Source organism: Pleurodeles waltl, chromosome 6 (assembly GCF_031143425.1).
Source record: "Pleurodeles waltl isolate 20211129_DDA chromosome 6, aPleWal1.hap1.20221129, whole genome shotgun sequence".
NCBI lineage: Eukaryota > Metazoa > Chordata > Amphibia > Caudata > Salamandridae > Pleurodeles > Pleurodeles waltl.
The window spans coordinates 811354009-811368157 of NC_090445.1; the positions used below are offsets into that span (position 1 = coordinate 811354009).

General features: G+C 43.8%; 1 protein-coding gene across 1 annotated transcript in view; it reads right to left on the reverse strand.

The window, feature by feature from the left end:
* SORCS3 (sortilin related VPS10 domain containing receptor 3) overlaps positions 1-14149 on the reverse strand; it is a 2578554-nt gene that overhangs the window by 25603 nt on the left and 2538802 nt on the right. Inside the window, exon 26 of the mRNA XM_069239432.1 lies at positions 8722-8882. Within this exon, the coding sequence (XP_069095533.1) occupies positions 8722-8882 (161 nt within the window). The remainder of the gene's footprint in view (positions 1-8721; positions 8883-14149) is intronic.

Here is a 14149-nt window from a genome sequence, read left to right on the forward strand (position 1 = left end):
TATGCTCTCTCCCTTAAAACATGGTGATATTGGATTATACCAAATTGGCTTATTTAATTTACTTATAAGTCCCTAGTAAAGTGCACTATAAGTGCACAGGGCCTGTAGATTAAATGCTACTAGTGGGCCTGCAGCACTGATTGTGCCACCCACTTAAGTAGCCCCTTAACCATGTCTCAGGCATGCCACTCCAAGGGCTATGTGTGCAGTTTCACTGCCAATTCATCTTGGCATTTAAAAGTGCTTGCCAAGCCTAAAACTCCCCCTTTTCTACATATAGGTCACTCCTAAGGTAGGCCCTAAGTAACCCATAGGGCAGGGTGCTGTGTAGACAAAAGGCAGGACATGCATCTGTGTAGTTTACATGTCCTGATAGTGTACAACTCCTAAATTTGTTTTACACTGCTGTGAGGCCTGCTCCTTTCATAGGCTAACATTAGGGCTACCCTCATATACTGTTTGAGTGGTAGCTTCTGATCTGAAAGGAGTAACAAGGTCATATTTAGTATGGCAAGAATGGTAATACAAAATCCTGCTGATTGGTGAAGTTGGATTTAATATTACTATTTACAAATGCCACTTTTAGAAAGTGAACATTCCTCTGCACGTAAATCCTTCTGTTCCTTACAATCCACGTCTGGCTAGGTTTTAGTTGACAACTCCCTTGTGCATTCACAAATCCCAAACACAGGATACTCAGTCACACTTGTATACATCTGCATATTGAATGGGTCTTCCTGGGCTGGGAGGGTGGAGGGCCTGACATTTATATATTAAAGGGCAGCAACCTGCCATCAAACAAAGGACTGCCATACCCCCTAATGGGACCCTGGCAGACAGGATGGAACTGAAAGGGGACCTTGTGCACTTCTAAGCCACTCTTTGAAATCTCCCCCACTTTAAAGGCACATTTGGGTATTTAAGCAGGGTCTCTGACCCTACCAACTCAGACACTTCCTGGAGAAGAAAACCTGAACTAGAACCTGCAACCTGCCAAGAGGAACTGCCTGGCTGCCCAGAGGACTCACCGGACTGCTTTTCTGCAAAGAACTGCTGCCCTGCTGTTGCCCTGCTGCCTTGCTGCTCTCTAGTTGCACTGAGAAGTGCTCTCCAACGGCTTGTATAGAATTTGCATCCTGTTCCCTGAAGCCTCAGGAACCAAACCGACTTCCTTCCTGCAATATAACTCCTTGTGTGGCGAAAATCGACCCACAGCCTGCAAGAAACGCGGCACAGCCTGCATCGCGGTGACAAAATCACTGCATGTAGAACTGGAACAACGCAGCCCGATTTCGCAAGGGGGAGATCGATGCAGCACCAGCGTTGTGACCGGGAATTCAATGCATGGCCCACTGGATCGACGCAAAGCCGAGCGGGAACGAGGCAGCCCGACCTCCTGCGAGGAATCGATGCAGCGCTTGCCGTGTGTAGAAATTTCTACGCATCGCCCACCGGATCGATGTAGCCCCTGTGACTTCGTCCTGCAAGCGCTGGATTTCAAAGCATCGCCCCTGGGGCATCCTAAAACCCCACAACCCGAAGAGGATCCCAGTCTCCATGCCAGTATTTGACGCAAAGCCTTCCCTGCGTAAAAACTCAACAACGCATCGTCTGTGTGTGCCAGAAAAATCGACGCACACCTCCCCGTTTTCCACACATCTCCTCCTCTGCGGTCTCTTGTGGAGAATTTGAACACAAACCAGGTACTTTGTTTTTTCAAGTGACATTTGTTGCTTTTTAAAGACTGAAGACACTTTATATTATTTTTACAGTGATATTTCAACATATACTTATAGCATCTTAATTGTTTTGACCTGCATCTTATCAGATAAATATTATAGATTTTTCTAAACACTATGTGGTGTATTTTTGTGGTGTTTTACTGTGTTATTGCATCATTTATTGCACAAATACTTTACACATTGCCTTCTAAGTTAAGCCTGCCTGCTCAGTGTCAACCTACCAGAGGGTGGGCACAGGATAATTTGGATTGTTTGTGACTTACCCTGAAAAGAATGAGGGTCCTTGCTTGGACGGGGGTAACCTGACTGCCAACCAAAGACCCCATTTCTAACAATACCTACGTTTCAGCTTTATAGACACACCATAGCAGCGAATGAGCAGTTGAACACTCAACAGAGTTTTACCCTGCTTTTTAAGTAACTTTCATATCTATATACTAAAGTGTGTCAAAGGTTTTATACTTGTCCAATGATCATGGAAAATGTATTTCAGAAAACACATCAAAGTGTACATATTTTGGAGTGGGCAATGTTGAGATTCTACTGGTGAAATTGGGCAAGGTTTATTAATTCTCAACTTCATAAAGTATGGTAGGTAACATGAAAGCTCCAATACAGATCCTTTAGCCACATACAGGGGTATATCCCATGCAAGAAGGAATCACTTCATCCCTTGTGCTTGTCCAATTCCAAAAAACACACCAAGGAAGCCATTTGCCTAACATAGTGCAAAATACAGACTGATTCCCTGGAATAGATACAGGTACCATGGCTTTGTCAAACTGTCTGTATCTGAGTCAGTGTATCCCTTGATCACACACTCTGCCTTTGCAAGACAGCCTAAAGACTCTTTTGAGATGGATTCAGTTTTTTACTGCCCACCTTCCAGGGGACTCAATACTTCAGCAAAAGCATGTGGGCCTACAATGGCAAACAGAAGTAGGAGTTTGCTTAGCTGTCCGTTGGTAGGGCAGGTGCATATCCCTAGTATAGGCACCTGTCCTCCCTTATGGACAGAATGTTATATGTTATTTGTAATGATCCTATACTTTCAAGTCACAGTGAGAGTGCACCTCTAGCTATCACAGTGTTAGAAATATCACACAATATGTAATACACATCTGTGTCCTGCTCCCTCCAGGAAAGGTGAATATGTACCTGGTATCCCGCTCTTGCTCTCCAGGTAAAATACTACTTGATTTTATGTGTTTTGACATCTCTTTCATAAGTTGTATCCCTGAAAGCACAAGCAGTGACCATGTGCATCCACTGTCTCCACTGTACATGTAGGAAGTCAGTTATAATGACACATGCTCACTAATACTACTTCTGCATAAGCAGACAACAGATGACCTTTATGTTTTGCTGTAATAAATGAATAAATAATATTTATGTAGTATACATGAATAAATAAAATTAGAAAAAAACATAAATGAAGCAAATGCCACCCAAGGGGAGTTTTCATCTTGCATGCAAGTTCTCCTGAACAAAAGACATAGAGGAGTCTAGATGAAGTATTGAATGAGTTACTTACGGGTGACCTTCATTATACATATGGTGTCCTCCCCATCATAGTTTATATGCATGAGGCCATCCTGCCTCCTGAAAGACCGGCTTTGCTAACCTTTCTTTTTTTAAATAAAATGTCTCCTCTCCTGCCCCTCTCCCTGTTGTTTCCAAGCACATAGAATAGTGTCCTGGAAGGGAGAGAGAGAACAACTATGATGAGGAGGACTCCCTCAGGGTAATGAAGATCACTGGTAAGTAACTAACTCATTACCCCTTTGGGAGTCCTCTTCCTCATAGTCTATACGCAATAGGATGTCCCCATGTACAGGAAACAATACGACACAATTATATGTATCTGAATCACATATACATTTATTTACAACAATTAAATCATTGCTGTTTGTAAAACCATTTTACCAAAATTGTCTGAAGAACGTGAAAACAAATCCAACATGTTATGGAACAAAAAGGTATTATGATGGCCCCAAGTAGCCACCATAAATATCCCTTGGAGTGAAACCCCAGATGTCTCAGCCTAACAAGCAGGCACTGCTCTTGTAGATCTTGACACAGCACCTTCCGGCAGTACTACACTCATGGAAGAATAGGCTTGAGTAATCGCCTGCCTGATCCATCTACTGATCGTCAGACCTGATGAGTTCTTCCTTTTACACACATAACTGCGGACACAAACAAGGCCTGAGAAGATTGACATATCTAGTACGGTCCAAATACAACACAGATCCCTGCACACATGCAGTGTAGATGTCATTTCATCGGTAGACGGAAAAACAGAAAGGATTATTTCCTGTGAACAATGAAAATCAGATTGAACCTTGAGATGAAAACTAGGGTCAGGTCTTAAATCCACCTTGCCAGGGAAAAAGTTCAGGTAACGATAGGTGTTAATTAAGGATGACAATGGAATCAGCCTCCTAGACAAGGTGATGGTCACCAGGAATGCCACTGTACCTGAAAGCTACGCCAAGGAGATTTTCTCTAAAGCCTCAGGAGGAAACCAGACAAAAAAACACCATCCTTCTCAACCGAAAACCCTTCTGCAGATTCATGGCCAAGGAAATAACCACTGACAAATAACCCCCACTAACTCTACAGGATCTCATAGCTGCCCACTGGGAAGCTAAGGTAGAAGGTGCCAGGCTCTTGAAGAACCAATCTCACAGAAAATCTAAAACATGAAATTGATGTCCCATAACTGGGTCACAAGATTTGGTGGTGTACCAGACACAAAAATTCCACTAGTATTTAGCATGTGCTGTAAGAGTGGATTTTTATTCAATGATTGCATATTATAGGCCGCCTCCCATGAACAACCTAACTGCAGGAACCCAAGCCTCTCAACTTCCAGGCTATCAACTTCAACTTGGCGAGCTGCTGGGAATTGAGATTTGGGAACCGGAAAGGGCTGGGGGAGAAAGAATAAGTGCAGGGGAAGCTCCACCACTAGGAGACTCAACAATGGAAACCATAGTCTCCTTGTGACCCCCTCCCTCTGAATCCTCTGAAACACCTTCAGGAGGAAGGGGACTGGAGGGAAGGGATACCGGAGTTCCTGGAGGCAAGGGACGACCGGAGCATCTATAACCCACACACTTTGACCTGACCTCTCCAAGCAAAATCAAGGTACCACAGCGTTCTCCGGAGAGGAAAGGAGATCTAGAAAAGTAACACCCTGGAGAGACATCACCAGTTTGAAAGCCTGAACAGTGAGATGGAAGTCCACTGACAAAGGCATATTCCTGCTGAAGCTGTCCTGCTGCCTGCAGGTTAACCATCCCAGGGAGATACATTGCCCTAATGGAGAACAAATGAACCTCCAACAAAGAAGGAATCTTTGAGGTCAATAGTGCTAAGGAAGGAGATTTCCTGCTCCCCTGTCTGTTCAGATACGACTTCACCACCTCAATATCTGTCCTCATTAGAACTGCCTGCTCCCCTGGATGTTGGAAGCAAGTTGTAGTAGAGCTCCGCCTACTGCTGCCAGCTCCTGCCAATTGGATGAATCGTGGGCTTGCCACCCTTACTAACTGTTCTGAGCCTCTTTGTCTCCCAAGGCTGCAGCCCAACCCCACTTGCTCACGTCTGTCATCAGAACCAACAGTAATGACTCCATAAGCAGAACTCCTTTCAGGGGGTTCAAAGGACACAGTCACCCCTGGAGATTCTGTACAACCATGTGAGACAGTGGAATGAGAAAATTGTAATCCAGGGAGTACGGATCCCAATGAGCCAGATGTGCTAGACTACAGACTTCAAGTGGAAGCAAAAGCAGGGTACCACCGTCATACAGGCTGACATGGGACCCTAAACCTCAACCACAAACGTGAAGGAGCTGACTAAAATTGAAGAAGGAACTGGAGATGATGCTGGAGAGACAACATTCAATCTTCTAAGAGGAAGGCACGTGCCACCTCAGTATTAAAGAGAGCCCTAATCAACTTTTTCTTGTGTGTGGAGTCAAGTTGAGACTTGCCGATGTTTAGAAGAAACCCCAGGGCCTGGAGAACTTTGCAAACCAAAAGAACATCTTCCTCTGCCTTGTAAAAAGAGGAAGCCAGGATTAACCAGTCAGTAAGACATACTTGATCCCCAAATAAATGTGCCACCACTGCGGCCGTTACCTTTGTGAAAATCCACTGAGATGATGACAGGCCTGAAGGCCTCACCTTGAACTGAAAATGATTCACTCCCACAGCAAACCGTTGAAACCTCTGTGATTGCAGTTGAATCTTCATGTGGAAGTATGTGCCCTGTAAGTCCAGGGTAATGAGAAAATCCCCTTGAGACACAGGAGGAATCATTTGCAGCAGATACACCATTTTGAATGTACACTTCATCAGATGTCGTTGAGGGACTTCAAATCTAATACTGGGCGGAAGCTGCTGACTCCTTTAGTGACTAAAAAGAGAAATTAGTAAAACCCAGTTCCTCATCCAAATTCAGGAACTGGCTGAACTGCCCCTTCAGAAGAAGTACCTAAACACCCAGAGGCAATGCTAGGTTTCTTACAGGATACTTCGGCAAAGTTGTTTGTAGAAAACACTAATGAAAGTACCCATCTGTCCGACACCGGTCTGTGCTAATGATCACAGTAGGTAAGTAATTTTCGTAGTTGTGACTGCAATGGTTGAAAACTTGATGTCTGCCGTAGCTGGGATTTCCCAGCTGGTGAGGCCCCTCGACCTTGAGCCCGGCCCTGAAAGAGCTGCTTAGTTTGAAGAGCCTGAGTAAAATGTGTATTGACAAAGGACCTCTTATGCACAAACGGCCAAAAAGGCTGCAGCAGTTGTTTGTCTTCTGCTACTTTCTTCACCAGAACATCAATTTGAGGAGAAAGTATGTCTCTTGAAAAGGGCAGAGTCAAAAGGAGAGATATTGGGCTTGTTCTAGTTTCCACGTATGCGCCATAAAAGATGCCGAGGAGCAATGGATGCCCCAGCTGATGTAGATGAGTACCAAAGAAATACAGAGGACACATCTGATAACAATCTTGCCAAAAGGCCCATATTGGCCAATACGGCTGTGGTGTCTTCTTGCTCCTGGAGACAATGAAAGAGGAGCTGAAAGTCTTTCAACAATGTTGGAGAAGAATAAGCTGCATAAATCACAGCCCTCAAGGCAAAATTTTATGCTGCATATGCCCTCTTTAATGACACCTCCACTTTTTTATAGACTGCATCGGTCAATGATGCCTCTTCAGAAGCCAGAGAAGATGCAGACATCATACTGGCCAAGAGCGTATTCACTGTCGGAACCTCAGGGTATTTCTCCTCATACCCTTTCAGAGGATAGCATTTGAATAGAAAATGCTGAAAAGCCATTTTGTCAATGTCCTGCCATTCATGTGAGACTAATGTCTCATTCACATCATGCATCGGAAGATCATCAGAAGGAGACACTGTATACTGGGCAAAGAACCCATTGTGAGACAAAACCTTGGGCTGAAACCCAAACACATCTCCGAATTGCTTTAGCAAATTTGAAAACTGGGTCCCAAAATACATCTGCTTTTAGAGGCAGAATCTGTATCCTCCTCATCCTCAGCCAGGTTTTTTTGCCAATGGTTGAGATAATGCAGCTACAACTGCCTCATCAATCATAACCTGGAGGTCTGAACATGAGAGTTGCAAAGCCTCCTCCAGCAGAGCTGAAGTTGACATCCCAGTTACAATCTCTATGATAACACTAGGATTGTGCTAGCAGCTGCAACTGAACTTAAATAGGGTGCCCAGCTGAAGCCAATCAACTAACTAACCACTGAAATGGGAAAAGAAAAACCTCAGCACCCCATGCATGCCCTCCTGACCCCGGCAAGCTCGCTCCCATGAGTGCGATCAGAAACACCGAGCAATACGGAGTGCATGCGTCACAGCGCAACCCACAATGTAAACTCTGTTCTCCGCTCCACTTAACGCCCCCAAGCGGGGATCACAACCAGTGGTGTAACAAAGGCCCCTGCAGTCCCTGTGGTGTTGGTGGGGCCCCAATCTCCAGAGGGCCCCCCTCAGCAGAGAACCCAGGCCGGAGAGCTCCTGAATACGTTGTGTGGAGGGACCCTTATGTACTTGCAGCACCTTTGTTGTTCCTCTTTCCCTAGCCAAGCGCTCTGTCCGACAGAAACAAGAAACAGGAAGTGGGGGGAGGGGAAGGATTTTATTTAAAAAAGATAGCTAAGCGAAGCAGGTCTGTCGGGAGGTAGGACAGCCTCACATGTATGAAAAGGAGAACTACCTTAGGGGTAATGAAAAACACTTCAGGTAAAAACTCCTGTTTCTACCTGAATTAGTAGTTACTCGGAATGAAGGTTTACATCTAGGAGTGGAGCACCACTGATTGTTTATTGTACGGCTACTGGAGACTAATAGCAAACATAATATTTCTCTGGACAATAAAAACTAGAAAGGATATTTTACAAGCTCGAATGCCTTTAAGTGTATTTAGCATTATGCCTCTTTCTATCCATTTAGTACATTTTCTACATACTTATCATGTCTGCCCGTAAAGGTAATTCATAGGAGCCCGACTAATTGCACTCTACTTAGTACTGTGCTGCTGAGCATGAAATGCAGTTTTAGATTCATTTCACTTCCATGCTTCTGCTGTCAGCAGCACCGCATGCTGCAAGGATTTAGCACGTGCCCCTACTGTGAGAATTTAGCATACACACGCAGCATTGCTCTTCAGTTCAAGAGCATACTCAAATGAGGAAGAAATGAAAGAATGATGGAAGTACTGATTCTGGACGATTGCCCCACAAAGGATATGGAGGGATGCACAATTAGCCATACAGTTTAGGAAATGAGACATCTCGGCAGATAGCATACATTTTAAAATATATGTCATTAATGTGTCAGCTCATAGACACAGAATGGGTAAAAAGCGCTGATACATCAAGCACATGGTTCTTTAAAGAAGGGTGCCACTGGTCCAAATGGAAATGTGTGGTTACCTGTAACTCGCGTGTCACGCTCTTTCTCTAATAATTCCTCTGGTGCTGTGAAGTCGCTGAGGGTAATTTTGGGGGCATTTTCACTTTGGCTGACAGAGCCAATCATCTCTTGTTCCTTGTCATGCTGCACTTGGGCATAAATATTAATCCATGGGATTTTCCTGTATGAAAGAGAATAACAGAAAGTTAGGTTTTATTTCAACTGTGAATTTAGAGTAAAGATCTAGAGCATTGTAACCACAGCACACACAAAGGCAGAATACAGCACGAGGTCTCTGTGGGGCTGGTTACAATTGAGCTCTGATGATATCTCAGGTTTGAATACCATTCCACCTGATCACAAAAGGCCCAGTATTTCCCAAACTAGGAATTACCTGCAGAGGAAACATTGAGACACGTCAATTGATAATATATTCTGTGGTAGGCGTCCGGACAGAGGCCATGGTCATGATTGCATCCTGCCCCCATCCCACTTCTTCCTACAGGAAGGATGAAATGCTCTCCTCAAAGTCTCACAGCATGTCCGGTCTCCTGACTCCCCGAATGTATAAGCCCTCCCGCTTCCAATTAACACCTGTTCAAAGCAGGTGGTAAAAGGAAGCAACTAGTCCCCAGAATCAGAGAGAGAACTCAGGGTCCACATGGCTGTTGCCTAATTACTAATAACTGCAAGCTTTGCAATTATCTGGTGGAATTGGTGACTCTGGACTCAGTAACTTCAAAATGTAACAAGCAATTTATACTAGGGTCACAGCCATTGTCCAAAACATATGGAACTGTGCTCAATCGACAATGAACAGATTAAACATCAAATCCGGTAAACCCCAACTTGAAAGCAACTATTGATTTGAATCACTGTAAAACTATACATAGTATTAATGTAAAAAATATAAAACATAAGAGCTGACACACATATGTTTGATTAAACAGCCATGTAAGAATTATTTTGGCAGGATAGGAATTGAGGAGTGGTATAATAATATTAGTCACTGTATGGTGGTAGAATGGCAAGCAGATATCTGCGCAAAAAAACTTTACTGCAAAGATTCATGTTATATTAGTAATCACTAATCAGTGGGTGTTTGTTTAGTTGGACTTCAAGGCTTAATTTTCAGGCCAACTGTCACAGGAGGAATTTTTTGGACGAACATTTCAAGCACTGACGTCACTCGTCTTTACCAGTTCAGTGTAGGGAACAGAGACACCCACCTCTCTCCTTTCAGGCATAGTTGGTTGAGACTGTGAATACAGTTTTGGGGGGGCGGGTGAATTTTGACGCAAGGGAGAATGGCTGGAGATAGAAAGAGCATTGATGGAAGTTATTGTGGAAAACACAGAATCACTAGTGCTGGAAAAAGTTCCAGACTAGGGTTGCTTCCTTTATTGTCCCATCACTGAAGTCATTGTGACTGTGAAAAATCTGAGCGTCACGCAAAGAGCAAGTGTAGCAAATGAACCTCTTCAGCAGGAGAATGATAAGGGTGTAGTATGCAGCAGCTGATGCATTTTGGAAAACACCATCTAAAATATATTACTAAGGGATGGTGTAGTAACACTCTGTCATTTACAGACATCGCATTTTCTATTGAAATGGCCACTGCATTCAGGGCCGGCTTTTGGGTTATGCGAGCGGTGCGACCGCACCGGGCGCTGGCCTCAGGGGGGCGCTATGTTTAGCAATTACTTACGAAACTTGCGATTTAAAAGCACCTGCTTAAACGTTCCTTGTGCGTTTAGCTTTCAAGAAACAATTAAAATGTCAAGTTACCTCTTGTGATTAATGTTCCTGCTAAAGAGAGAGATCGGAGTTTTGTCCAGTGGCAGCTTTGACTCAACATAAAGTACCATAGAGGGTTAATATGCCTGCTGCAAAAAACAGAACTATGGGGCATATTCAAGTAAAGTGACGCTGAATGCAGTGCAGCGCCACTTTTCTTGCACCCCTTACCAGCCCCTACCACCACCATGTGTGTGTCATATTTAAAATACGGCGCACCATGGCGGTAGTTAGGGAACTAGCATCAGGATTTTTTATGCTAGTCCGGCGCTTTGCAGGATTAGCGTCAAAAATGTTCATGCTAATCTTGCAAAGGACCCAGAGGCCCATTGTAACCAATGGAAGCCTCCTTTTAATGCCTGCTGTGAGCAGGCGTTAAAAGTGCTGGAAAAAAATTATGCAAAGAAATCTGACGGATTTCTTTAACTCATTATTTTGGCCCTGTTAACGGGGGATCCCCCTTTGCATTCATTATGCTTTGAGCAGGCATAATATAGCGTAAAGGGTAACAAAGTGGTGCAATGCATGCATTGCGCCTCTTTGAAAATCTGGCACAGCGTTTTGGGCCTTTTAATGCCACATTAGTGTAAAAAAAGACAATGTGGCATTAGAATGACACTAGGGGCTCTTAAATATGCCCCTATGGCAGTGCTTAATTTGTGCTTGTTGTTTCTGGTGCGGAGCACCAGCACTCATTTTTGAGGGCCTGCGATAATTTTTCTGCTTCAACATTTACTGCAAGAAAAAGGCACATATAGGAACGACGGAGGAAGAGAAAAACAAAAAAGCGTCACAATGGGGAAAAAGCAGAAATCCGCAAGAGTGAGCTGAAGGGGCAGGTAGTGCCTGTAAATGGACGACTGAAGAGGCCCGAGATGGCTTCAGGATTACGCTGCCTCTGTGTTACGTGTTCACACATTTAATTGCAGCAGCCGCGTGTTTAAGAGGAGGGCTTTGGCCACCGGCACCTTTTTATTTACAAATTAAGCACTGCCCTATGGGGCATATTTAATAAAAAAGTGGTGCTGCACACAGTGCTCTGCCACTTTTCTTGTGCCCCTTAGCACCCCCACAACACCACCATGTGTGCGTCATATTTAAAGTTCGGACCACCATGGCAGTAGTTAGAGGACTAGCCTCAGAATTTTATAAGCTCGTCCGCTGCTTTGCAAGATTAGCATAAAAAATGTTGATGCTAGTCCTGCAAAGCACCCTGAGGCCCATTGTAACCAATGGAAGCTTCCTTTTAATGCCTACTCTGAGCAGGCGTTAAAAGTGCTGTAAAAAAATGTGGCGTTTTTTTGGCCCCCCTAATGGGAGGATGCCCCCTTTGCATACATTATGCCTGGTGCAGGCATAATGTAGCGCAAAGAGTTACAAAGTTTCCAATGCATGTATTGCGCCACTTTGTAAATATGGCACAGCGTTTTTGGCCTCCTAATGCCACATTAGCTTTAAAAAAATATGCTAATGTGGCATTAGAATGTCAATAGGGGCTCTTAAATATGCCCCTATGGGGCATACTTGAAAAAAGTGGCACTGCACAGAGTGCTGCACCACTTTTCTTGCACCCCTTAGCGCTCCCCTAACGCCACTATGTGTGTGCTGTATTTAAAATACGGCTCAACATGGGGGTAGTTAGGGGACTAGTGTCAGAATTGTTTATGCTAGTCCGGCGCTTTGCAGGATTAGTGAAAACTATTTTGATGCTAACCCTGCAAAGCACCCAGAGGCCCATTATAACCAACAGAAGCCTCCTTTTAATGCCTGCTATGTTCTGTCAGCTTTCTTTGCGCCATTATTTTGCCCCCCCTTACGAGGGAATGCCACCTTTGCATACATTATGCTTGACACAGGCATAATGAAGGCAAAGGGATACAAAGTGGCGCAATGCATGCGTTGCGCTAATTTGTAAATATGGCGTGGCGCTTTTGGCCTTAGAAAGCCACATTAGAGTAAAAAAAATGACGCTAATGTAACGTTAAAATGGCGCTAGGGGCTCTTAAATATGCCTATATTTTATCTGGCTAGCTAAGTGGATTAGTAAAGCCAGTCTTTGCAAGTGCTTTAAAACACATGAATATATGTTAAAGGGGAGCAATGGAGAGATGAGAGGCACATTTGCTGATGGTAGTGAGTGAAACCAAGGAGGAGGTCATAGGGTGGGGGGGGGGGTGCCACAATAAACTGTTGCACAGTGCGCCACCAGTTCTAGAGCCGGCCCTGACTGCATTGAACAGACATGCAATTTTACTGCTAAACCTATACAGCACACCAAAGATAATGACTGGAAACTGGGTTTCAGTGAATGTTTATCATTTGCACATGACAAATAAAGTGGTTGGTTTATTTTGATCCACTTAAAATGTTTGTTTACATCAGAATTACAAAAACATGTCCTTCACGTGTTCTTTCCTAATTGCTGGCACGTTTTGAAGTATTTGCACACCTATTTACAGTTTTTTTTGCCTCATAAAAACTTGACATCCTGTAGCCTTTCTTTTCACACTCCCTGCACTCCATCAAAATTGTCACATGGTTCACTTAATAAAATTCTCTCAATTTGCTCCAGAGAAATAAAATGTAATCCCCATCCGGCAAGATAAAAGAATATGCAGCAACTTGTGAGGAGACATAGCCTGGCATTTGACCTTTATATTTAAATGCACATCAAAAGTGACAAGGTAAAATCAAAACTTAAAGACATCTTTATTGCTCATGGACCTTCTGAGATCCAGCATGGTGATTTTAGGGCTGCTGCAGCACCACCACCCCCACCCCTAGCTCTCCTGCTTCCAGCACATATGCACAGTATGACCTCAGGAGAAGGAGCAGATCTTTAGAGAGCAAGGAGTGGAAGAAAGTGAAAGTAGAGGCGGCAAGGCAGCAGAGGGTGGCTGGAGAGAAGCAACAGAGGGAACATGTAATCTCAAGCATTGCTCCAGTAGCCTGGGGATACAGGATTTAAAAGAAAGGGGCAAGTACAGGGAAGTACAGAGGAGTGAAGGGCAACAAGGGAAGAAAAAACACTTAAGGTAAGAGCTCAAGTTACATACCATGGAATGAGAAAAATGACAACTTTTCAGTGGTGTACAACTTTTTCTTAAAAAGAAGAAAGCACAAAGGAGAATGAGAGAACAGAGTAGGGTGTACAACTCGCACAAAGCAGGAGCAGGGAGGTCAGAGACAACTGCTCTGATAAGCATAAGTGGGAAAAGGACAGGACTAGATTGGAGCAAAAGGAAAGGGCAGTGAGAAGTATTGCAGGAGATAAATATAAAGAATATAAAGAACAGAAGAATATATAAGTGGACTAGATAAAGTACAGGCAGCTTAAAGATTCTGCAGCAGGTTGCAAATAGCAGGCAAAAGAAGAAAGATGAGAGAGGCCAAAGAAAGAAGAAGAAAAGACAAAGGTTAAAATATCCCAGAGCAGTTTAGGATTTTGAAATATATTTAACAGACAATTGCTGCACCCCTCTTGGTTATTTTCTGAGAAGAGGATGGACAAATGGTTGTTCATGTGTAACAAGACTTGTGGGAGAAAATGTTAAAAAAACAATACTTCCACTTTTTTGCGTTGCAGTGGGACGAAAGGGAGGAGAAATGAGCCTCACAATTCAGTGACCTGTTTGTCAACCAGGAGAAAAA